Consider the following 27,500-nt stretch of genomic DNA (forward strand, 5'->3'; position numbering starts at 1 on the left):
TCTAATTCAAAATCAGATTACTTTTTGCAGGGACTCATTTGGGGCTAATTAAAAAAAAAAACAAGATAGAAAAAGTTTCAGCAAACGTTGATGAGAGAAAGTTGGGGATATATTTCGAGGGGGTTTTGTGTCGGCCGGACGAATAAATCAGATCTGTCCTTCGTGTCTAAATATAAATACTGTACATTGTGTAAATACTGTAGAAAGGGGACAAGACGAGTAAAGAGGCGCGCAAGTAGCCGAGGAACTTCTACCACGATCACGCCGCAGTGTTGAGGAGTTGAAGGTGTTGTTGATGTTTGCAGAGTGAAACCGACTGGAAGAATTAAAATAATGCTTCATTTTCATTCCACATTTTATCTACGACTTGTTACAGCTGGAATTCCACTGCTCCGAATCAGAGATCAAGTGCCAGAACTTTGAAATAAACTCGATTTGCTTAAATGTTTTTGCTTAAAGGCAGTTTGTGGACACCTGACCATAAGATTGCTACGTGCTTCACTCTTTTGTGAAGATATCTAGCAGGCTTTGTGCACAGGGGCATTGTCATGCTGGAACAGGTTTGGGTCTCCAAGTTCAAGTGAAGGGAAAATTTCACCGCACCGCATCCAAGGACGTCCGACACAATAGCGAGCGATTCTTCGTTTTGAACGAGTCTTTAATGTGGTTCAGAAGAACGAGTCGTCTCAAAGATGATGTTCTCTCAACTCTTCTGGTCAGAGTAGTTCCATCTTTTATCACGTGACTCCCATAGATTTTACACAATGCAAAAGATCAGAGTTTTTTGGTTCAATCCTTGAGAGTCAATTATGGGAGTTAGAGGACAAAAGACAATGACCAATGACATGGAGCAGAAGATATGAGAGAAGCTACTCGTTCTGTTTATTATCATTTGTCATGTTTTCATGACTGAAACTGTATTTCTGATCGAATAAACAAAATGATTCAAAAAAAGATTTCTTCATTTTGATGAACGAGATTCAAAGAATCGAGTCACTAAAATGATTGGATCTTCTCATCACTAGTACACAATCATTTCCTTACATGGTGATTCTGGTGGAAGCTGCAGTGGTAAAATCACCTGCTACCTGATGGGTTTCGGATTCAGAACCGAAATTTAACACAATGTAAATAAAATCCGTTCACGTGTTCGCAACAGAATTCCACAAAACCACGTCATTACATCTGTGTGTGTGTGTGTGTGTAAATGTGCACAGTGTAAATGAGTGAGTGTGTTATTTATTCATTTCACATCAGTGTTTGGGTTTATATCTCTTTCCCCTCTTCATCTCTCCCTCCGTCTCTCCTTCTTTCTTTAACAAATGAATAAAAGCAGATTCGACAGGCCAGAAACCCGCCTTGCTGCTCAACTCTGTAGTTTGAATCCTTTCATGATCTTCTACTCTCTCTCTCTCTCTCTCTCTCTCTCTCTCTCTCTCTCCCTCCCTCCCTCCCTCTTTCTTTTTTCGCATATCTATGTGAAACATTCGTCTCTCCTCCGGGAGTAAAAATCTGAACACGCAGGAGACCTGCTTTACTTTATGTGTGTTTGTGTACGTGTGTGTGTGTACGCGTGTGTGTACGCGTGTGTCCGCGTGTGTCCGCGTGTGTATGCGTGTGTGTGTGTATGTGTGTACGTGTGTGTGTGTACGCGTGTGTACGCGTGTGTGTGCGCGTGTGTCCGCGTGTGTGTCCGCGTGTGTGTCCGCGTGTGTGTACGTGTGTGTGTGTGTGTACGCGTGTGTGTATGTGTGTGCTCCCCTGCGAGTTCTTCTTCTCCCATATGGCAGCAGTAAAGAAGGGCCTTTGCTTCTCTATTCTTTATAAAGATTTTCAGAGTTTTCCAGATCTTCCTCCAGTAGACGAGGAGTGTAGTGGTGGAAAAACATGCAGGACAGACGAAAAAGAGAGAGAGAGACAGAGAGATAGATAGAGAGAGGGAATGGAGGTCAACTCTCAGCTGTTTAAACAGACATTCTTCACAGCCTCCCATAAAAATTTCACAATGTGACTTATAAAATGTGGATGACTGGCTTTAGTTGCTCCGTGGTGGGAAGTACAATGACTCATGAGCGGCCAGAATTTTCTCACACACACACACACACACACACACACACACACACACACACACACACACACACACACACGGTTGCGTAAGTTTGTTAACTGAACATTCGGGTATTAAGAGCAGCCAGTAAAACATCCATCATTTCATTTTTAATGTGGGGAAGTTAAAGGCGGGATGTGACGCCTCTCCCCCAAGCGCTAGCACACTGTAATTACTAAACCAGGTTACAGCTATGCGCATGTATTACTGCTTTCCTGCACTTTACTCTTCGTGATGAATGAAACATGATGTGTATATGATTTCTATATTCCCAGCGAAACACATAATCTCATCCTTAGCACAAAGTTTTTCGACCTGTGAAAAGAATGTGTGAGCTTCTTATGGAGTTCTAATAAAGAAACAGTAAATACGACCTCTGAGTGGTGCAGCGGCAAACACACCGTATTGTTACTCAAGTATGTGACAAACTGCAGCTCATGTAGTAAATCTGCCTCTGTAACATCAGCTGTGACAGGACACTGTGATAGTGCGAGGTTAGGTCTTTATACGGCAGTCCTAAATCTAGCTGTGATCTCTGTTATGCGTCATTCGTGTTTTCCGTTTCGTTTGAGTGCATCGCAGTGTTTTCCGTTTCGTTTGAGTGCATCGCAGTGTTTTCCGTTACGTTTGAGTGCATCGCAGTGTTTTCCGTTACGTTTGAGTGCATCGCAGTGTTTTCCGTTACGTTTGAGTGCATCGCAGTGTTTTCCGTTACGTTTGAGTGCATCGCAGTGTTTTCCGTTACGTTTGAGTGCATCGCCGTGTTTTCCGTTACGTTTGAGTGCATCGCCGTGTTTTCCGTTACGTTTGAGTGCATCGCCGTGTTTTCCGTTACGTTTGAGTGCATCGCCGTGTTTTCCGTTACGTTTGAGTGCATCGCCGTGTTTTCCGTTACGTTTGAGTGCATCGCAGTGTTTTCCGTTACGTTTGAGTGCATCGCCGTGTTTTCCGTTACGTTTGAGTGCATCGCCGTGTTTTCCGTTACGTTTGAGTGCATCGCAGTGTTTTCCGTTACGTTTGAGTGCATCGCAGTGTTTTCCGTTACGTTTGAGTGCATCGCAGTGTTTTCCGTTACATTTGAGTGCATCGCAGTGTTTTCCGTTACGTTTCGGTACATCGTAGTGTTTTCCGTTACGTTTGAGTGCATTGCAGTGTTTTCCGTTACGTTTGAGTGCATCGCAGTGTTTTCCGTTACGTTTCAGGACATTGCAGTGTTTTCCGTTACGTTTCAGGACATTGCAGTGTTCCTTTATATTGTATTAAATATTGTTAAATTACATTGGTCAGTCTGCAACTCAAGTCTGAATGTGGCTCTAACACTTATCTATTTTAAGCAAAGTGTTATGAATGATCTTGAAATAATTGGATATTCTGTTATCCACATCAGAAGCAGTTATGTTCTTTCTTTTGAGTTTTCTTCTTTCTGCACAACCCCTAGTGGCCATTTTGATTTTTAATTATAAATAACTGTAAAATTTTCCCCGTGTCTGTGTGTGTGTGTGTGTGTGTGTGTGTGTGTGTGTGTGTGTGTGTTAGGAGATTAATCTGGACACTGCTGGTTCTCGGTGTGTGGAATCTTGTGATTCAGTGTTGAAGCACTTAGTGAGCCGTGAGGGGAAGAAGGGGCGATATGACAACCTCCTGCTGTGTAAACGGTTCAGACACTCGATAAAGACAGCTGAGCGTGGATCAAATGGGCGGCAAACGCTACAGTTGTCTTCATACCAAAATATCTACACATACCTAAGCATCTAATGCACATGTTTTTTCAGACGTTTATTGAAGAACCAACAGCTAGCTCGATATTTAATCCCATACTACAGCTATAAAAGTTGTGTTAGTATCCCACTGCTGATATTTAGCGGTTAGTAATAGAGTATCGACAATTTCTCTCGACTTAACCTTACCCAATTTTAATTTTTAAATGATCCATCATGAATACAGTAAAATGCAAACATCTACTGGCCCTTGTGTACTCATGCACTCATCAGACTTGAGCTTCCAGGAGGTTGTTAATCACAGAGACCAGAAGAAATATGATGTGTAAGCCCTACAGATGGACATTTGGAGGACTTCCAAAACAGTTACAATCGGTAACACCAGGTCAGGAACTTCTCCCAGAACATCAAGACTGGGAGTTTTCCTTTGAGCTCATACTTATGCTCAGTCTCTTCCTGTTTTCTTGTTAAATCATGTCATTCAGTAAGCTCTTATCCTTTTCCTGTTATTGTTATTGACTTTCTTGTTTTTGTAATTGCATTTTGGGATGTGCTTTTGGTTTGATGGGGTGATTGTTTGATGCTGGATTCTCAGTGCCATGGCTTCCTGCTTGGTTGTTGACTCTGAAGTTGGATTACTGTTATGTCAGGGATTCATTAAAACCCGAAATACATGGAGCGTAATTCTCCTTCTCCTGACTTTGTCATTAAGCAGACTTTGTCATTTATTAATCGTGTTATTAAAAAACATCTAAGTGGTCGCTGATTTGTTTTGATACACCACGAGAACATTGAGGAAAAATGCATGTCTCCTGTCGATCTTCAGGGTGGAAATAAATCCTGTAACAAGAGAACAGCTCCTCATTTACAGGTATTTCTGTTTGATGACATGCTGTGCAGCAAAATAAAAAAGCTCAGATCTTCTTTGAGTGTTGGTGATACATAAAAAATAAAAAGAAATATATATATATATATATATAAAAAAGAGCAAGCAGATGAATCAAATGGATTGGTACCATTTTGCAAGCCTGCATGAACAAACAAGACGTGAGGAATTGTGCAATCAAGCCACAGTTTAGACAAATGCTTGAGATTATTAGCTCCAGAAATGGTCCTGGGTGTGGAATCCTTAAGGGACTTTTGATAACTAATCACACACTCACACACAGATACCTGCAGGTTCTCCTGTTTGGTGCAAAATCTTGCTATGATGATTCCTAACATGGACATTTAGCGTTTGACTTTGTCCTGTACAGCCTGAGTTTGCCCCAGGCTAGTGTACTTGATCTCCTGACCTGGTCTGGTTTTCATCCCCATAGAGTTTGCTTCTCTCACAATTGTTTGCTCATTATCATCTATTTATCTTTCATTAGCATCCAAATCCTGTGTGATCTCTTGACATACAAAATATCTATGCTTAACATTACAGCTTTACTACAAATAGTTTCCTAAAATCAGAGCAAAAATCCAAAGGTAATGCAGCACCTGATTCAGTCACGTTCAGTAATCTCTCTTCTCAAACATGCCTGATTTCAACTCATCAGGTAAACAACAGGCTTAATAGGTGTGTTATAGCAGATAAAATCTCCAGACTATTGTCAAGGTGCATCAACATCTCCAGACCTGGTGAGTTGCTTTTGTATTACAATTGTTACTGAACTGGAGAAAAGCTGAAAGGTCAGGATTTTTTTTTATGCCAAATTGTTATTAATTCAGCTTTATTTATTTATTTATTTATTTATTTATTTAAGCCTAGATATTTTTTTGATGCATTTGAGAATTTTCAGACACCCACCTGAAATGTATTGGTAACAAAAAAGCCTAAAACATTCCCCCTTAGATTAAGAGTCAGTGTGGAGTAGATGAATCTACATGTTCTCACCAGCCCACTTGGTGAAAGCCCACTTAGAAAAAGCTAGTTAAGTGTTGTACAGGTTTTTAAGCCCAACTGTATAAAGACTTTTGTTGACAATAAAGCTTTAGTTCTCTTGCCAGTCATAAAATAACGTTGGCTTCCTGCAATGACTTGAACCAATCCTTTTGAATAAAAAAATAACCTACCCATTTATTGCTGTATGGATATGTGGCCTTGTATCTACATTCATTGGCTACTTTTACTCCAAATTAGATCTTTATGTGTAGCAGTGTAAACAAGTCATACTGTATGCTGTCATACTGCTTCTAATACACCTGGACCATCACTACATACACCACCATGATTAGATAGATAGATAGATAGATAGATAGATAGATAGATAGATAGATAGATAGATAGATAGATAGATAGATAGATAGAGAGAGAGAGAGAGAGAGAGAGAGAGAGAGAGAGAGAGAGAGAGAGAGAGATAGATAGATAGATAGATAGATAGATAGATAGATAGATAGACAGACAGACAGACAGACAGACAGACAGACAGACAGACAGACAGACAGATAGATGTGATCCTTTATAGAAGAATGGAGCATCTGTGATCGATTACAGAGTAATAGAGCATCTGTGATCCTTTACAGAGATAGAGCATGTGTGACCTTTTTCTGGGGTGGATCATCTGCAGTCTTTCAGAATAATAGAGCATCTGGGATCTTTTTAAGAGACAGAGTGTCTGCAACACTTTTATAGGCTTAAATATCTGAATAGCTTTCGAACGAAAGATCGTCTGTAATTCTTTAGAGAGAGAGAGCATCTGAGATCCTTCAGAGAGATAGAATGTGTGAAATTCTTTAGAGACAGTACTTGGGATCCTGCAGTGAGAGGAACTGCAATACTTCACAGACAGGATGGGCTGAAAGTACTGAGAGGCGAAATTACTTACAAACACAGAACGAAGCGCTTTGAGACGCAAACTTTGCAGAGAAATTCCTGGTGGACATGGATGCTAGAGACATGTAGATTAGGTGGAAATTAACTGTTTTAGTAAAACAGATAACCTAGTAGATGGTCTTTGCATGTACTGTACGAGATCCAAATGGGCTCTATGTTTCTAATTTTCTATGTTGTCAGATCAGAAATGTAAAACTGCAGTTTTCGGGAGATTGCCTGGCCAACAAAGAGCCACACGTACTGCAGAGCATCAGATTCTGTGCTAAGATATCAAACCGAGACAACAGTGAGGGATCGAAAGCTCTTCATCTTGTGCATCAATATCAATTTACGAGATGAGCAGGAAAACACTTAGTACTCATAGAAGCATTTGGTGTATGTGGCACTAAGAAAGTAGGTAGAGCTTAGTCTTTGTCAGGACATGAAGACATTTTACAGGGTTCTTATACCACCATTTACTTGCTGCAATAGTGTAGGAGAAACATCTAGCAAGGACACATTGATTATGGAAAAGCAGCTAATTACATGCCTGAGAAAGTCAATACAAAACAAATAGTTAAAAGGTAATAGCTTGTGGCTAATTTTATAACAAACGTGTTCAACGGTACACTATAAACTTCAGCCAAAAGTATTGGGACACCGGACTTCTCCAGCCATGTGTGGTTCTTACCCAAACTCAGAGGCACGGTATTATATTGGACGTCATTGGATGCAATAACATGAACGTTTCCCATCACTTAAACTAAAAAACCCAAAATCTGTTCCAGCCTGGTGCACAAATTCAGCTCGATGAAGATCTGCTTTCCATGGGTGGGAAGTGTGGGGTAGAGCTCCTGCTGAATGTGAACATTGACTGCACCCAAAGCTTTCTTGCCTACATCAGTACCTGACTTTACTAACACCCTTGAATCTCCACAAAATCTAGTGGAACATCTTCCCAGAAAGATGGAGCTCATTATAACAGCAAATGTAGACAAAATGTGGAACGGGATTAAAGTAATGCTAATAAAAATCAATGTCACTATCCAGAGACATAAAATTTATTAAAAAGAAGTGGAGAAGGTGGAGGAGTTCAGGTACCTGGGGTCAACAGTGCAAAGTAATGGAGAGTGTGTTAGAGAAGTGAAGAAAAGAGTGCAGGCAGGGTGGAGTGGGTGGAGAAGAGTGATAGCAGGAGTGATTTGTGATAGAAGAGTATCTGTGAGAGTGAAAGGGAAAGTTTATAGGACTGTGGTGAGACCTGAGATGTTGTATGGATTAGAGACAGTGGTATTGAGTAAAAGACAGGAGGTGGAGCTGGAGGTAGCAGAGCTGAAGATGTTGAGATGTTCGTTGGAAGTGACGACGATGGACAGGATTAGAAATGAGTTTATTAGATGCAGGACGTTTTGGAGACAAGGTGAGGGAGGAGAGACTGAGATGGTTTAGACATGTGCAGAGGAGGAACATGGGGTATATCAGTAGAAGAATGCTGCAGATGAAACCACCAGGAAGGAGGAAAAGAGGAAGATTAAGTAGGTGGTTTATGGATGTGGTAAAGGAGGTAGTTGGTTTTAAAGAGGCAGATGTAGAGGACAGAGTAGTATAGGGACGGCTGATTCGCTGTGGCGCCCCCTAAAAAGAGCAGCCGAAAGAACATTTAAAGGTCAAATTTTAAACTGTATTTATTTTTAAGACACTTGCATGTAACATTTATATTTTTGTGAATAATAATGATTATTTAATATATTTCTTGAGGGTTTTTTTTGTTGGGACAGAGAGATTATACTGATTCTATGTGGATATATATTTTGAAATGAATTTGTAAGAGTTTGAATGTTTGTGTCCAATGAGCCTGTGATGTATGACTGTTATCCACCCAGTCTTAAATAAAACCTGATGGCTAACCGTTTGCTAGAAACAGACACGAATCATCACTTTCACATTTTATTTGGCAAAATCATTACAAAAGAAAAAATAACTGTGGAATGTGAGGAAAGATTTATCTAAATCTTTTAATGAAACACTAAATTATTCACATATGGAAACTATGGGAATATTTTTCAACCAGATTTAAACTGCTCTTTAAAAACTGTTTAAAGTCTTTCACCAGGACATCACAGGTTTACAAGGGGCTGTGATTTGCAATAAAAAAAACAACTAAGAAATTATGTTTATAGAAATTATTAAAACAGCATAATAAGGATCCTAATGAGCCCATAACTCTTTTCTCCATGCTGAAAACTTAATGACTAGTTAAACTGATCACCAAACAGCCAATCACTAATCCCCACTGTTCCAAACAGCCAATCACTAATCCCCACTGTTCCAAACAGCCAATCACTGATCCCCACTGTTCCAAACAGCCAATCACTGATCCCCACTGTTCCAAACAGCCAATCACTGATCCCCACTGTTCCAAACAGCCAATCACTGATCCCCACTGTTCCAAACAGCCAATCACCGATCCCCACTGTTCCAAACAGCCAATCACCAATCCCCACTGTTCCAAACAGCCAATCACCAATCCCCACTGTTCCAAACAGCCAATCACCAATCCCCACTGTTCCAAACAGCCAATCACCAATCCCCACTGTTCCAAACAGCCAATCACCAATCCCCACTGTTCCAAACAGCCAATCACCAATCCCCACTGTTCCAAACAGCCAATCACCAATCCCCACTGTTCCAAACAGCCAATCACCAATCCCCACTGTTCCAAACAGCCAATCACCAATCCCCACTGTTCCAAACAGCCAATCACCAATCCCCACTGTTCCAAACAGCCAATCACCAATCCCCACTGTTCCAAACAGCCAATTACTAATCCCCACTGTTCCAAACAGCCAATTACTAATCCCCACTGTTCCAAACAGCCAATCACTAATCCCCACTGTTCCAAACAGCCAATTACTAATCCCCACTGTTCCAAACAGCCAATCACTAATCCCCACTGTTCCAAACAGCCAATTACTAATCCCCACTGTTCCAAACAGCCAATCACTAATCACCACTGTTGAAATTGTTTCCCATGGCTAATCACTGATCATCAGGTTCTGTACACAGTTCCTCATTAGAAGTTCTCTTTATGGTTTGAGAGTTATTCCCTTATTAGCCACTTCTGTAAGGTTTATTTCCGAGCACCTCCACACCACTACCTCAATTTTATGTAGTTTTATGTAGTTTGCCATTTCAAGCCCAAAGATGACTTACTGCTTTCTATTATAAATAGAACACATTTTCAGTCCAAATATCTTAAGAATATCTTCTTCTCCATGCACCAGTTCTTAATGTGCAAAAGACGACATGCATGAGTTTTCCATGAATATGCAAATGGCGCATGATGTCATCTGCGTTAGAGACTTCAGAACGCGGACATTTTTTCATGCAGCGTTCAAGATCTGATCTGCAAGCCAACTCTGAAAAAACACCAGTATTTTCCAGTGCGTTAGAAAAGCCAGCAGCGAACATCTGCACGCTCACTCAAACAGTTCACGTGAGCTTCAGTAGGCAAAGGATTACGTGCACTTCTTTTGTGTTTTGTATAAAAAAAAAAAAAAAGAAGTGACTCATCTGCACAATGAAGGCAGGGAGCGTTCGCTCGCAGGAACGTCGCTGAACGTTTCCAGTTGCACCGATGCGTCTTGGAGCACCTCTTAGTTTGATTATGATTCTCGTGACTCCGCTAAAACACGGTCCTTACGCGCCCGAGCGATGATAGAGGAGGTCGTTTTAGGCAAATGAGCGAATAAATAAATCAGGGCCCACATGAATTATATACGCCTTCGCATATATATCCAGCATTGCAAACATTCATGCTCAAATTACAATCAGAGGGGATAAAATATCACACACCCTACGAGGCGTAAGGGATCGCTTTGTCATCGCACGATGCACCGAAATGAATTTACAGCTAACGCATTTGGCGGCGTAAAATGAAAACCGGCAAAAGCCGAATTCATGGCGTTATAAAAGCTGGCTGCAAAGTGGTTATGAGTTCCGAGCACATGGAGGCTTTTTCATCAACGTTTAAAAGAAGCCGTTCGGGTAAAATGACCGCATTAGTGTTCGTTTGAAGTCAGTTCCAGTTAAGCAGCTGATGAAACCCAGTGACAATGCAGCTGGAACGACGCTGATGTACTCATGGAATGATATTATGTTCTATCTATGTTACATTAGTGATTCAATATGAAAGGAATATGAGGGGCGTTCGGCTAACCTCTGTGATGATCAGCTGCATACATTTCCTTCGCTTGCTTGTCTGGATAAAAAACTATCAACAGTAAAGTGCACCATTACAATATACAGATGATGTTGAATTTTGATGGTTTTGGTTTGTTTCATGAGAGCATATCATTTTATACACCACAAACCTGTTCTGAAAGTGAAGTGGAATAAGCGCCACAACCACATTCATACATTTTGGTTTGAAAATTTTAAAATACATTTGGATTTTCTCTGTTTTTGGCCTGAGACAGTGTTAATCAGAACTGCAAAGTGGATAGATTTTAAAACGCAGTTTTCACGTCATGCTGTGGACAGTGTGTGAAAACCGAAGCGTCTGTAAAGGAGACACATTTTCAGTCATTGCCACAATGTTTCAAGTAAAAAGTAAATCAAAACCAGTGATGCAGGTTGAAGCGCATTACAGTGTGGATCAGCAACTTTTGCGAAACGATTGAACATGATAATGTGGACAGGTTTCTCTACAAAAACGTCTTCCAGAATAGTGTAGACGTAGTCGAATGCATCTCGATTTATTCATTTTCAGACATTCTGTTTTCATCATGTTTCTTTCATCACCTCACGGATTAAACCGGGAAGTGAGAATGAAAATTTGAAGGCTGATAATATTTCTTTCCCCGTGTGTGTCTATCAGATGGTTGTTTAATTGTAATGTGTGGTGAGCGTGTCCTCATTTTTATCATGTGTGCTTTATTAAACGTAATCCGCCAATCATAATCAATGTTTGCATCGAATAAGCGGGAACGCAACATCAAAAAGATTCAATAATCAAGAACAGAACAATGGAAAAGGAAATAAATCTAGATTTTGAAACAATGTGAAATAAATAAAGTGAAGGCAGGTGAACACATCTACTACAAGATCAGGTTTAGGACTCTATATGCCGAACTGCCACTAACTGCTGCTATACAGAGGTGTATAACGTTTTACACGTACTCTTAAAAGTATCTGTCCTGCACTGCCTTTAGACTTTCACTGTTTCCACACGATGCACATTATGTGGGAGAACAACTTACTTTAGTCCTTAGCTCTCTGTTCTGGTGTCATATCTCTGTCTGTGTACTGCGTCAGCTATAGATGGTTAAAATGACAAGGAAAGCTTTTTGATTTGACTTGATTGATGACCCTGCAACTTGATGACTCTCATCGCTAAACCAGGTATCACAGAGAACTTTAAGCTTTATAATGAGGAATTTCCAACACTAACAGAATTATCTTCCAACCTTGGCTCAACTTTTCTCTGACATGTCTACCTCTAAGACTGTCAAGCTTTTACACTGCTATTCCATCATACCCCCCTCCCTTCCACACACACACACACACACACACACACACACACACACACGTAGAGCAACTAAATTTCCTGCAACAACTTGTTGCCAAAGCCAACTTGCAACAAGCAGACGAAAGAACAGGAAGCTGACAGGCAGCAGGACGTCGCACTGGCAACCTGACACAGTGTTTGGCACAGATGGCATCACCAACGCTGGGTATCTGTCAGAGATCTGAAACAGTGTCTAGTTAAATGTCACAAAAGTTACAGGCCTAGAACGTGACTTAAAAAATAGCCAGGATTTCTATTCTTTCTTCACTCGCTGGTGTTAATATCAGATGTGTGTCAGATATGATAAAATATTGGATCTTATGGGCCAGTTAGAAACTAGGCCAGACGAACACTAGGGTAGCTGGCACCACCCCCCGAAACCGATGGCCAGAAAGAAACACCTGTGATTTCTGTGTCACTTTTTCAGCCTCGGTTTCTAGGAAATGTACCACAAAAAAACACCTTTGTGCATAAAACACAGAAATGAACTCTGTTCATGCCAATGATCCTATTTCACAGGTTCATAATTCTAGTGACTTTCCTATAGTGGCCATTGGCAGAAATTGGAAGGCATATTGTTTAGAAGAACCCACAGCACATGGACATGTGGCCATTGCTGGCCTTTGTAACAGACATGGCTTTCAGTACAATCTGAAAGAGGGGGATTTCACAGCCAGAAACTGAACTATAGGACAACGTACCTTCTCAGCCATGGTCATGGCTGCACCTCCATGGACACCCAGAATGGGCATGGCAGTCTGGGAGGAGACAAAGTCCAGCATCTGGGCAATAGCTTCCTGGTCAGTTCCGTCTCCATACACAAGGCCGTGCAATCGCTGGCGTGCCATGAGCTGGCACAGGTGGGTAAGCATGCTGCCTGGGTCTGTGTGGTTCACCTGCACTGCGAGAACACTGATGTCCAGCGGTGCTCCAACACCTGGTGCTGGGCGCAATGCCCGCTCTGGGACACCGCGGGTCTCGCCCAGGATCACCGCCACACTCAGAGAGGGTGCACTCTCAGCTGCCTGAGACCAGCCCAGCAGAGCCCAGGTCATCAGTGCCAGGTGTACTGTGACTCCCATGGTTCTCGGCTTCAGCCCCTGCCAAAAGAGAATGGAGGACATTATACATACACACACAGTAAGTCCTGCATGGAGGCCTGAATAGAACCACATTAATACATACTTACAATGTGACATTACAGTGTATTCATGCACTTTTATTACAGTCAAGTAAAAAAGTACAACATCTGAAATATAAATGCCCGGCTGACTGACCGGATGGATGGATGGATGGATGGATGGATAGATAAATGGATAGATGGTAAATTGTGAAATTAAACATTTATTGCAGTTTAATCACAGTGATGTATAACATTTGTTATTATTTGACAGAGGTATGAATGGATGGATGGACGGATAAAGATTTTGCAAACTACAGTATTGATCTCGATTAGTGTAAAGTGTTATTATGTTATGGCTGGCTCATCGGCAAGAAGGGTTTGATATCATCCATCCATCAGGTTGACTTCCCTGAACAGATAGATGGATAGATGGATGAAAGAATGTCTGGATGATTGGCGTATATGTCTGTCTGGTTCTTGACTGACTGAGAAATGGATGGATGGAATGTCTAGATGGATTTAAAGATGGCTAGATAACCTCTGAGTGTGACATTAATATTTAAGGAGAGAATGATGGTGCAGTAAAGTGTTAATGTATCAAACACTTTTTATGCCTCGGCTTCTTTTTAATGACATTAAACGGTGCACATCGACAGAAAGTTAAAAGTGTCTAAAAGCCTCTATTGATGCCTGATGCACTTTTATCATCATATCCATTACACAGAGCTGCTAGTTTTTAATTAGCCTAAACTCTTTAATGGGACAGCGGTTCACTTTCCACTAATTAAGATGATTACGTTAGCTCGGGCTAGTCCGAGGGAATTTTAACAGCCCTCTTCACTGACAAGTGTCAAATAGTATATAGTGGGATCTGGCTAAAGTCTTTGCTTTAAAGATTCCATATGTCTGGAGTAGCAGTGTAGTGAAGCGCAGTAATTACTCGTGGCACCGCACACATCAGAGTAACGCATCATAACCGAGTCACAGCTGATGAAGGGTTTAATTCCTGAAGTGCTGCCAGTGAAAGTATCTGACTGTGTTCAGCACTGAGAGACTTCAAAATAGTGATTAGATTAAAACAAAAAAAACCAGTAATTATTGAGTACAAATGAGCAGAAAAAGTAATTAAAAAATCCACTGAAGTAAAACTATAGATTTCTCAAAAGGCATAATGCACGACAGAAAAACTTGGAAAAAAGAAAATACTTTCCGTTCATTAACGTTTCATAACGTAAACTCAGAGTTCCTCCTCTGTAGAATACACACACCTAATCAGAACCAGTTCAGAACCCAATTCAGTGTCCAGCCTGAAAGCTGTGAGATTTCACAGCACTACAATATTCAACCACGATTGCCAATTCTTTGTCATCTCGGTACAAGATTTAGTCATGAAAGTGTGTGCGAAACTTTATATAACTACATCCTGCTCCAGAGACGGGCATTAAAGGCACTAGAAATAGAACTAACATCTGAAACTGCTGAATAATTGAACCTCTTCGTTAATAAGTGGATAAATCCATCACCTGTATGTCCACAATCTGGGTCAGAAGTTTTTCTGTCACTATTGCTGGAAAGGACATAAAAAAAGCATATTGTAGCTTCAGGCGTACATTTACGTTACAGCAGCTAGAAACGCTCTTTAGGCTTTTTTTTAATGAACAAAAATATAAAATTATTAATATAAAAATCTTATAGAGCACTGATACTGGAGACTCCTTTCATGAATGTTACATGAACATCTGTTCACAAACACCTGTATCACATTCATGTTTATATATACACACACACACACACACACACACACACACACACACACACACACCCCTACCAAGTATTGAGTACATATACAGTACATTATCATACTTTCCAGAAGGACAACAATTCACTAAAATGTTGTTTTGATTGGTGGATTACTAATAATTATATATTCAAATTGTTTGAGATTGTTTGGGTTTTCATTAGCTGTAAGCCAAAATCATCAAAACTGAAAGAAAAACACTTTAAAAAAATCTCAGTCTGTGTGTGATGAATCTTTATAATATACGAGTTTCAAATTTTATATTAAAACAAAACAATAAATCACCTTTTTAATGATATTCTCATTTATTGAGATGCACCTGTATATATACACTGCTGCTTCTCGCTGCTCAGAATACTTTTACAATTTTGTCATATCGCTATTGTCATCGTATATTTTATATATATATATAATTAATATTACAGGAATTTTAATCTGATAGGTCAGATTTTTATCAGTTCAGTCCCTCTGAATGAGGCGTTCCTATGGAAACAATTAGGTCTTCGAACTAGTGCATTGATATGAACCTGAACTACTGTCAGCGCTGCTGTTATAAAGAACTAATCAACAACTTCTGACCAATCACAGTTGAGAATTTAGCATCACATCGCTTGTATTTAAACACAATATTGCCAAATGTTTGCGGACATCTGGTCATAAATGCTTTTGAGCATCAAATTACTAGAATAGTCTCAATTTACACTTAGAATTCCCTCCACTCTTCTGGGAAGATTTTGGCGTGTGCTTGTTGGCATTCGTGTCCATCAGCCACAAAGGTGTTAGTAAAGTCAGGTAGTGATGTAGGTGAGAAGGTGAGGAGACCTGGGGTGCAGTCAGCATTCACATTCATCCCAAAGGTGTTCAGCAGGGTTGATACAAAAGGCCACTCAAGAGCTTCCTCTCCAAATCTTGTGCACAGGGGCACTGCCACGCTGGAACAGGTTTGGGTTTCCAAATTCTAGGAAATGCTAAATCTTATATTATACCACATCCGTCCGATACAGTTGTGTGCCACCAGCTTTGTGGTAACAGTTTGGAGAAGAATCACATATGGCAGAAAAGAACAGGTGTCCAAATACTTTAGTCCATATAATGTATGTGTATTTTGTTTGACTGTAACTTCACATCACTTTAATGTAGATGACTTTGAAATGGGATGTGATTTTCCTGTCACCACATGTTGTTCAGTTCATCATTGTGTAACACCACTTTGTTTTTGCAATGTGGAGTTTTTCACCTTTTTTTGTTCGGAAACTCTATAAATACGCTTAAATGCCATTATCGCAGGTTTGGCCGAGTCCCGTTCAGGCCCTGAGCTGAAGGTTAAGAGCCTTCTGAAGGCCATTCAGTGGCACTCCTGGTACTTTTATCCCCTCACTAACTGCTGAGCTGTCACTGACCTCAGTAAAGTACACATCCCTTCATGAGACTAATGACTTATCAGGATGCGCCCCAGCAGCAGCAACAATTACCCATCAGCTCACTGTGAACTGAATCCTAAACAGGCTGCAAGATTCCCACCCTGAATACGTTTTCTACAGTTCTGTGGCGAGAGATCATTAGGACCTGATTCTACCTTCTGGCAAACAGCGAAACAGTGTGGAAAAAAAATAAAAATAAAAACACACTCGTCTCGCTCATTAACGTCAATCAGAGTAATTGCTTAATTGGTTTCTTCTGTGGTTATTTATTGGGGTTTAAAAGGTCTCCGTGCCTCAGTGGATGCAGCGGAAGTTTGGAGACATGCGTCTGCAATCTCTTTGCTATGAACCGTTCCGTTCTGGTTTATCTGGCCAAGCTAACGTCTTTAATTAGGCGCGGATCGAGAGCAATCAGAGCCGCGCCCTGGGGCAAGCCTGGAGGTGCTTTCAGCGCTTATGCAAACTCTGCATCACACGTTGTTTTAATCTGTGTGTGTGTGTGTGTGTGTGTGTGTGTGTGTGTGTGTGTGTGTGTGTGTGTGGTGTTTTTGGGTGCATCCGTAAATGAGAGTAATTGCTTAAAATGTGTGAGATTGTAGTTCACAGCACGCAGTTAAGCTGAACCATGTTGAGTGTTTACCCTCAACACCTGCAGTCAGGATTCCTGGTTTCAGAAACACCAGTCTTTCATATTCACACACACACAAAGTTTTTCCCCCTCATGCATTAGTATTTGAGCACTGCAGCAGAAAGCTGTGAGTAAACGTGTGTGTGAGCGTTCATGTGGGAGAAGATCCAGAGCTCCACTCTCGGCGTACCTTGCCGTTCTGGTGACCTTTTGTGAAGTCTGTGTTTCATAATTCAGAACCGGAATCTCTCACTGGCAGCAGAGAATTTACCAAACGTCTCCGCTGAGATGAGCAGCCTCACTGACCTTCTGTTTAAATATTGTTTTTAGCACTGCACAAGGTCAAAGCTTTACGCAGCTCAACCTCATTGTAAAAAAATAAATAAATAAAAATAATAATAATACTTATACTCATATACATATCCTCATCATACGCTCATCACTCGCTCATCATATCCTCATCATACGCTCATCACTCGCTTATCATACGCTCATCACTCGCTCATCATATCCTCATCATACACTCATCACTAACTCATCACACGCTCATCCCTCGCTCATCATACGCTCATCATACGCTCATCACTCGCTCATCATATCCTCATCATACGCTCATCACTCGCTCATCATATCCTCATCATACGCTCATCACTCGCTCATCAAATCCTCATCACTCGCTCATCATATACTCATCATAGGCTCATCATATCCTCATCATATCCCTATCATACGCTCATCATACGCTCATCACTCGCTCATCATATCCTCATCATACGCTCATCATACGCTGATCATATCCTCATCATACACTCATCATACGCTGATCACTCGCTCATCATACGCTCATCACTCACTCATCATACGCTCATTACTCGCTTGTCATATACTCATCATACGCTCATCACTCACTCATCATATCCTCATCATACACTCATCATACGCTCATCACTCGCTCATAATATACTCATCATACGCTCATCACTCGCTCATTATATCCTCATCATACACTCATTACTCGCTTGTCATATACTCATATTACGCTCATCACTCGCTCATCATATACTCATCATACGCTCATCACTCGCTAGTCATATATTCTCTGCACGCTTGTCATATACTCATCATATACTCATTCACTCATTACTCGCTCATCACACTCTCAACACAACCTCGTCACACGCTCATCATATGCACAACACACGCTCATCAAACGCTCGTCACACGTTCGTCATGCGCTCATCATACACTCAACACGCTCGTCACACGCTCAACACAAGCTCATCATATACTCATCATATGCTCAACACACGCTCATCACTCACTCATCATACGCTCATCCCTCGCTCATTATATCCTCATCATACGCTCATCACTCGCTCATCATATCCTCATCATACGCTCATCACTCGCTCATCATATACTCATCATATCCTCATCATATCCCTATCATACGCTCATCATATACTCATCATACACTCATCACTCGCTCATCATATCCTCATCATACGCTCATCACTCGCTCATCATATCCTCATCACTCGCTCATCATATACTCATCATAGGCTCATCATATCCTCATCATATCCCTATCATACGCTCATCATACACTCATCATATACTCATCATACACTCATCACTCGCTCATCATATCCTCATCATACGCTCATCATACGCTGATCACTCGCTCATCACACACTCATCACTCGCTCATCACACACTCATCACTCGCTCATCATACGCTCATTACTCGCTTGTCATATACTCATCATACGCTCATCACTCACTCATCATATCCTCATCATACACTCATCATACGCTCATCACTCGCTCATAATATACTCATCATACGCTCATCACTCGCTCATCACTCGCTCATTATATCCCCATCATACACTCATTACTCGCTTGTCATATACTCATATTACGCTCATCACTCACTCATCATATCCTCATCATTCACTCATCACTCGCTCATCATATGCTCATCATACGCTCATCACTCGCTAGTCATATATTCTCTGCACGCTTGTCATATACTCATCATATACTCATTATTCACTCATTACTCGCTCATCACACTCTCAACACAACCTCGTCACACACTCATCATATGCACAACACACGCTCATCAAACGCTCGTCACACGTTCGTCATGCGCTCATCATACACTCAACACGCTCGTCACACGCTCAACACAAGCTCATCATATACTCATAATATGCTCAACACACACTCATCAAACGCTCGTCACACGTTCGTCATGCGCTCATCATACACTCAACACACTTAACACAAGCTCGTCACATGCTCAACACAAGCTTATCATATACTCATCATACACTCAACACACCCTCGTCTCACGCTCATCATATGCTCAACACACGCTCATCAAATGCTCGTCACAGGCTCGTCATATACTCATCATACTCTCAACACACTTAACACAAGCTCGTCACATGCTCATCACACGCTCAACACAAGCTCATCATATGCTCATCACTCACTCATCATATCCTCATCATACACTCATCATACGCTCATCACTCGCTCATAATATACTCATCATACGCTCATCACTCGCTCATTATATCCCCATCATACACTCATCACTCGCTCGTCATATATTCTCTACACGCTCGTCACAGGCTCATCATAAGCTCAACACACGCTCATCACACGCTCGTCATATACTTTTCACACCATCACACGCTCATTATTTCCTCATCACATGCTCCTCACACACTTTGTTCACATGAACGTTCTCATAGAATTACAAGTTTTCAAATCCATCAATCAGAGGACGTTTGTAGGACGACACCAAATTCAGAGGATGGATTTAAATCCGGTTGCAGTAGCAACCAAACGTTCAGGAAAACATCTCTTCACCTCCAGCTGACTTCAAAGACAATGTGTGTTTTTCCAAGCTGTTTTTCATCATGAGCTGATTTCTGAATGCGGTCGTTTTCCTCAAAGACGGAGGATCTTCGTGGTCTAATCCGTCACGCAGCGCACACGTGCGTGTTATCGTCACGGAATCTGGCCCTTATCTCATCACGTCCTCCACAGCGGAACAAATCATTACCTTCTAAAATCACGAGGTCTGAAATTAAGGTGCAGTGGTGAGGGAAAGATGCACGACCTTGGCGGCAGTAATAAGGTCGTCGCACCGTCTGCGTGTGATCTCGTCGGCTTGTTTAACAGGCTCGTGGAGAAATCTTTTTCTAGCTTGCATGTGCACGTGGATGTGTTTGCCAAGCGTTTTTCCTGGAGCGACAGCACGCCGTTGAGATGGAAGGGGGAGAATGGAAACACTAAGAACACTTACTGTAACATTTGAATGCTGCTGTCAGTAAAATATCCGCTCGGAGGAGAAACTCCGGGCTCTTTGTGGCACCAGGACTCTGTTAGAAAAGTAGAAAAAAACTATTCACACCACCAACATTCATCCGAGTAGAACCCACAGGTCTCTCAATCACGATGCCTGTCAGTTCGCTAGCGTTCGAGCATTCGAGCGTTCAGTGGTGGGATTTGGGGGGAAGCAGATAAGACGAATAGAAAAAGGGATATTTTGGAATTCACACGTTATTCCGGACACGTGTCAAAGCTGCATGGAGGAGCTCAATTTATTCAAAAACAGGATCCTGCCTATCTACGCTTCCCGTTTGCACTGGTTATATCTAAACTTCATATAAACCCAAACAGTTTGCTTTGCATTTATGTGAACTGGCAGCCTGGTGGTGGTGCTGGGATTTGATCTCATGATCTTTTGATCCAAAGGCTAATATGCCTTAACCACTGAGGACCCACCAAAAAAGGAGTACAAAACGACTTTTCATGCACACTTAGGCATTGAATTTTACATAGGATTGTCATAAGTTCAAATCCTAGCACCACCACCAAGCTGCCACTTACGGGCCCCTGAGCAGGGCCCTTAACCCACAAGTGCTCAGTTGTACAAATCAGATGAATGTAAGTCACTATGGATAAAAGCACCTGCTAAATGCCATAAATGTGAATGTAATGTGCCTAAATGGGAAGGTGGTTAAGGCATTGGACTTTGGATCAGAAGGTCATGAGTTTAAATCACAGCCACAATTAGCTGCCACGTGTCCAAGCCAGGAATTTATAATGTAGCAGTTCCTGAAAAAGCAAAACTATTGTGACCTTTGAAATATTTTATTGCTCCGAGTTTTAAAAACCCGTTTTGGTCTCCAACGGAGAGACGCCAAAAACAAGCCAGCATTTTTTTTTCTTCTGAGGGAAAAAAGTGCAAAACCTCTTTACCCACAGGCTATAAGATAATCTTCCCTGACATGTCGCTTCAGACGGGATATATATTACCTGGGGTTATTGCTACTGCTCGTTTTATAGATCTTCCTAGACGTGTGGACACGCAGTCCATAAAAATGACTGACGTGATGAGTTTAGACTGCAATCCCGGAGATACTCTGGTAATAATTACATTACACACGTCTAGACAAAAAAAAAAAAAAAGAGCCGGTCTGGGTAGGGCTTGAACTCGCAGTGATTACACCTTCACACATTTGTATTTTCTCACAGTTTTTTTTTTTTTTTACCCCCAAAACCTTCTGGTCTACTACAGAACCGTTCCAGTCCAATCAGTGAAACATCCATCAAAAAAAATCATAAAAATGTATAAAAAATAATAATAAAAAAGGGCTTTAATAATTTACATAAATTCATGTAATTGATGAAACCGCAAGATGAAATAATGATGGTTCTGATCCGCACCGTGCTCACCTGAAGGACTAGATGGAGAAAGATTAAGGAGGTCAATGATGGTGTGTTAAACAACCTATTGAGTGTGAGTGTGTGTGTGTGTGTGTGTGTGTGTACGTACTTTGGGCCTTCACAATTCTTTATGGATGTGAATGTGTTTTTGCATCAAACTGATGCCCGCGCGCACACGCGCGCGCACACGCACACACACACGCGCGCGCGCACACACACACACACACTCGGTTAACACACCATCATCACAGAAAAAATAACCTTTTTTTGTTTTGTTTGTTTGTTTTAGAACTAAGCCTGTTGAAAGGTTTAAAATGTGTTTCGCCAACGTGACTGCGCCCCAAAAAACCCACCCCGAGCAGCAGATCGCTCTACTTCATGAACGTCCTCACGGCGCCCCCTGCTGAACACCACCGACATTCACCTCTATTCAGCACCAAACTTACGGCAATCGGACGCGACCTGTCGTGAGGTCGTTGAGTCGTGAAGGTGTCGTTAAGGAAAACCTTGGTGTGTGTTTGTGTGTGTGTGTGTGTAGTTTCTGGACATGTTTTAGCCGTGTGTGAAGTTTCTCAAGCAGGATCTAACAGTATTTCAGACCCCCTATAAAAGGCCAATGTGTCTCAGGTGTGTGTTTTGTTTCATTTCTCAGCATGTGGAACAGGACACACACACACACACACACACACACACACACACCTCCTCTTACTCCGTGCAAATGGGCCGAGATCTCAGCCTGGACCAGAAAACGGTCAATGAGGTGCTGACTGAGATCTTCCTGCAGGTGCAGGGGAGAGAAAACCCAGACGCGAACGAGGCGCCGCGATATTTAAAACTGAACCGCCGGTGTGTGTGCGTGTGTGTGATTGTGTGTGGATGCGCGTGCTTGCGCGTATGTGCATGCGTGTCCGTGTGCGCGCGCGCTTGTGTGGTATTCCCCTCACGCGCCGCGCTGTCTATGTAGGGCGCTCGCGCAGCAGGTGTTGCGCATCAACGCTCGGACAAAACGAACATATTTATGTGTATGGAACAGGGGGAGAAAACCAGGGTGACGCCGATAAACCGGCGATTCACGCGTTCTCTCCAGCGCCAACGCTACACCGAGAGAAGTTCACGAGCGCACGATTATATAAACAGTATATACTAATTGTAATAAATATATAAATAATTAAACAAACTAACCGACAATTACAACGAATTTCAGCCACAAAATAAAAGAAAGAAAAAAGCGCCCGACTTACCCGATGCCCTCTTCACACATCTCCAGCATTCTAATGGCGTGATTATTTCTCTCCCCGGGTCATGCTGGAGGTTTTTTTCCCCCTCGTTAAATCCGTTCAAGTTGAGGAGTCGAAGCGGCGGAGATCCACCGGTGTCCTCGCGCTTACCTTGATCATTTCTAAAGTGTGTGGGAGGAAACACCGGAACCGCACAGTCGCTTAATTTCAGCACCAAAAGTACAAACAGATCCGGGGATTCATTTATTTCAGAGTCTCGTGCGCATCGTTCCGCAGTGGAGCCGGTGGAACAGGTCCGCGCGCGTGCTGCCGTTCCCGGTCTTCTAACGTGGATATTCCGTCAACATCTCATCCATCCTTCCTTCCTTCCTTCTCTCTCTCTCTCTCTCTCTCTCTCTCTCTCTCTCTCTCTCTTCTCGGGAGTGGAGGACACAAACACACACGCGCGCGCGCTTGCACGCACACGACAGCGACGAATTCACACGTAAGAAGAAAAAAAAAAAAATTAATTCCAGACAGTTGGACAGGTCGCGCGCGCGCTCCGCTACAGACGAAGACACGGATTACGGTTCTGGTCTCGACCGCGTCTACGCGCCTGGACGCAGTGCCTCCCACGCGCGCCGGATTTTACGGCTCAGCCTCTTACACCGGCGCGCGTGCGGTTACAGGTGGAAAAATAATTAAACCATACAGACACATACAGACCGGGGTGTGGAAGCGCGTGCCGCCTATGAAGCGTTATATTAATATATATACAGAGCGCGAGCGCCTTCGGTACGCGTCAAACCGCTTTAACTTTCCCGCCTATTGTAATTTCAGGCTTACTGCGCGCGAGCTAATCCGCTTCATACATCAGTGATTGTGTTTGTCTGTATCTTTCTCTGTTTCTGTCATGTTATCTTCTTATCATCCATCCATCCATCCATCCATCCATCCATCCTTCCCTGTGCATTAGATCATTACCCTGATCAGATCATCAGTTGACCTTCTATATTCTGTATTTGAGTTGAACACCAGACAGAAACACTCCACAAGCGTCCTTCTCCGTCCCCCATTCTCACGTGCCGCTCACGTTATCACGGATGTGTTGCTGCAGCAGCTCAACTGCGGCTCATTAAACACAGCGTATCTCAGGTTAGAGGATCTTCCTCACAGGGTCTCCTACATGCAAACCCTCCAGTCAGAAATCAGCTTTACTAACAGCATGAGAGTTTAATGGCGACGTGTATAACTAATAACACGTGAATGCTGGATTCTGTAAATAAAGTCACGTCCATCTGTCTGTGGATCTGCATAAAGCCCTCAATCATATGCACAGGACTTTAATGTGTAATCAGATGTCAACTGGGATCAATCCCCAGAATACACACACACACACACACACACACACACACACACACACACACTTCAAGTCAACAAACATGTGGTGTGATGATGACTGACAGGAGGCGGGGTTTCGCTGGTTATTTTCCCCTTACAGCGCACCCTGCTGGGGTTTATTTCTCTCCTAACACAAAAACTCAACAATCTGATATTAATTAAATAATAAGTGTCAGAACGCTCACATTCTTTTTAGTTACATTTAATTATGTTACAAAAAAGAAAGAGTTCCTGTTTCCACTTACGCTACAGCAGCTGCAGTCGCTCAGGAGAAGCTAATGAGAAACAGTACAGGGGTGTTTTTTATTTATCTGCTTATATGTTTGTGTTAAATATTAATATTTTAAATATTTCTTTTTTATTTAGTAATTTCACTAAGGGGATTTGAGCGGAGTTTAAATTGTATTTATTTGTTTGTTCATCAGGATTGGTAAACAATTTTGTTGGTCTGGTTGTTTATTTATTTGTTTGTCTATGATCAGGAAGTATTTGTTCATTAAGTATAAGAAAAGATAAACATTTGTGTTCCTGGTGTTTAGAGTCGGTTCACACAGATCACAAATCACCCACTTGTAGTTTGCACCGTTTAGATATAGAACATGGCCAGATTTTTCCTCAGTAGAATTCTACGAGATGGCTTGAGCTGTAGTTTTCTTCGTTTGAGAACACCTCGTTAAACTTTTGATCCATTTATAGTTGATGTGGACCGTCTATGAGATGGGTTCTTTATGCATGGAACTGTCTCATTTTTCTCTCAGAAGGAAACTCACAGCTTGGCACAGTTTTTTCATCTGAGATTATAATGGAAAGTTTTCCAGGTTTTTTTGGAAAGGATTTGTGAACTCCTGAACACCCCAAGCCCAAAACAAACACAAAGAGACTGTCCATGGTGCTGAAAGTGGTGTCGGTGACTCATGCAGCCATGAATGTGACCGTGATCCAGTGAAGCACAGCGAGTTTCCACAGGGAGATGTTTGATGTCAGTCTGAGCGAAGCTCGCTCATAAAAGTCAGACGGAGATCTCGGCATAATGCTCATGCGTATTTCTTAAAGTATAAAATCAGTGCACAAACACAATACATTACAGAAACCTTAGAGCTAATGAATGCATATCCTACACTTCAAATCATTCGAGTTCATTAAAAATGTTGATCTACGTCCACTGTTCCCGCAGCCTGGCCCGGACTGACGCTGGATCTGGTTCTCCTTCATCCGTCCGCTAAAGTTTGGACCGGATTAGATCTGACATCATGTGTATAAAAATGGAAAGAATATGGCAGAACTGAGTCTGAGCCTAGAGAAAGCTGTCATCCAGAACTTACTCAAAGAACTCCACAAAGCTAGGCTGATGAGAAAACGCAAAAAAGACGTATATGTTTTAACTTATTTTGTTTAGAATCCTGGTAAAATCTAATCTGCAGTTTGAACTGATCACGTTACGCTGCCTTACAAAAAGAGTTTATATACACAATCAGAATATTGATAATAAAAATAATTCTCTGGGATTAATGTGAAAAAGTCTGTGTAATAACAGTGCAATAGTTGTTTAATTTCATACATTTTTTTAATGGATGTTTTTTTCATATTTTTTTTTTTTACTCTTTAACATCATTTTAAGATGTATTATTTATATCAGTACATGTTTAAATGAGACATCATCCAGCGCGTCAGCGATTTCTATGCTTATGATGTTTGTTTGTGCTTGTATGAGCACTTTGCCAGTCATTTTGTGGACACGCCCCCCAGGGCAGTCACTCTGCCTCTGTGTCAGTCTGCTCAGAAAGTAAAGTGCGAATGAAATCAGCAAGCACTCAGCACAGCCAGTTAATCCTCCTGTGAGCCTTAACAACAAGAAGGTCAATAGATGCACAACAATGGAGTCGTTTATTACCAGTGAAGGAGACAACGCTGAATGCACAATTAGCAACCTTACTAATGTCCTCGCTAAAGCAAATCTGGCTGAGCAAAGTCAGATACAGCAAAAAGTTTCGGAATGCCTGATTTTTCCAGCCTAATGTGAATCTTCGCAAAACTGTTAGCACAATATTCTGTAGGACATTTTTGGATGCAGTAGCATGAGAATTTCCCTTCACTTGAACTAGGAGACCCAAACCTGTAATTAATGCAAATGCTGACTCCACCCCAGGCCTCCTCATCTCACCTACCTGACTTTACCAACACCATTTGAAATCTCACAAAACTCCACATGGAGATTAATGTGAAATATGATGTTTAAAAAGATTGCAAACTTATACTCAGGTACCCACAAACTTTTGTCCAAATAGTGTAAGTTCGATATTCCAGGAATTCCACCTACTTGACCAATAGAGTTAATTATGATGTATTAAAATAATGATCCTAGTTTATGAGTTATGTTGCATTTGTTAATCTTTATCTGTATGAAGTTCCATCATTAGAACACCAGTGCAGTCAGTTTCCAAACCTTTCCTGAGCGAGCGCTTATCAAATTGCTTTTACTCGGAAGGACACATGCAATGCCGACTTCAAATTTGACCAAGATAAGGTGTGTTAGAAGATAGCTGACCTTAAGCTTCCGTTCAAATTGGAAAGTCTTTATCTCTGCGGAACACAAATGCTGCCTATAAACGTTTCCTCTTCCTCTACATTCTCCTCCTCCTCCGAGTGTGAGGTTCAAAAATGAAGAATGAGACAAATAATCTTTTGAACCTATAGCAACGCTGAACGTTTTACTTCCTGACTCAGCTGTTTCAATGTGGCAGTCTGGTTTTTACAAACCTGTCAATGTAAAAAATAAATAGAATAGAAGACAAACTCGTTTTAAAACTCGGAAAGTTTAAAATCAAATCCAAAACAAATTCTGTAGTTTTCTAATGAACGAATTCACACCAGAAACAGTGTTTTGACTAAAACCAAAATGGCCACCATGGCAGTAACGGTGAAGTCTTAATGTTTACAAAAGAGTTTCACTGAATGAAGTCGAAATG

At 41.6% G+C, this 27,500-nt stretch overlaps 2 protein-coding genes across 7 annotated transcripts in view; both read right to left on the reverse strand.

Annotated features, from left to right (window-relative positions):
• The window catches only part of LOC310715427 (protein kinase C beta type-like), a 155,600-nt gene that overhangs the window by 104,304 nt on the left and 23,796 nt on the right, over positions 1–27,500 (reverse strand). The gene's annotated exons all lie outside the window — the stretch shown is intronic.
• grin2ab (glutamate receptor, ionotropic, N-methyl D-aspartate 2A, b) overlaps positions 1–27,500 on the reverse strand; it is an 83,735-nt gene that overhangs the window by 51,149 nt on the left and 5,086 nt on the right. The window contains exons 1-4 of one of the 6 annotated variants that reach the window (XM_083521828.1): positions 23,687–24,190; positions 23,158–23,606; positions 20,490–20,565; positions 12,896–13,294 (exon numbers count right to left, since the gene is read on the reverse strand). In XM_083521828.1, the coding sequence (XP_083377954.1) occupies positions 12,896–13,276 (381 nt within the window). In that variant the 5' untranslated portion in view covers positions 13,277–13,294; positions 20,490–20,565; positions 23,158–23,606; positions 23,687–24,190. Of the gene's footprint in view, positions 1–12,895; positions 13,295–20,489; positions 20,566–23,157; positions 24,191–27,500 lie in introns of those variants that run through there. The other 5 variants (XM_083521826.1, XM_083521823.1, XM_083521827.1 and 2 more) reach the window with 5 other exon arrangements.

This window comes from Silurus aristotelis (assembly GCF_946808225.1).
Source record: "Silurus aristotelis genome assembly, chromosome: 20".
Taxonomy (NCBI): domain Eukaryota; kingdom Metazoa; phylum Chordata; class Actinopteri; order Siluriformes; family Siluridae; genus Silurus; species Silurus aristotelis.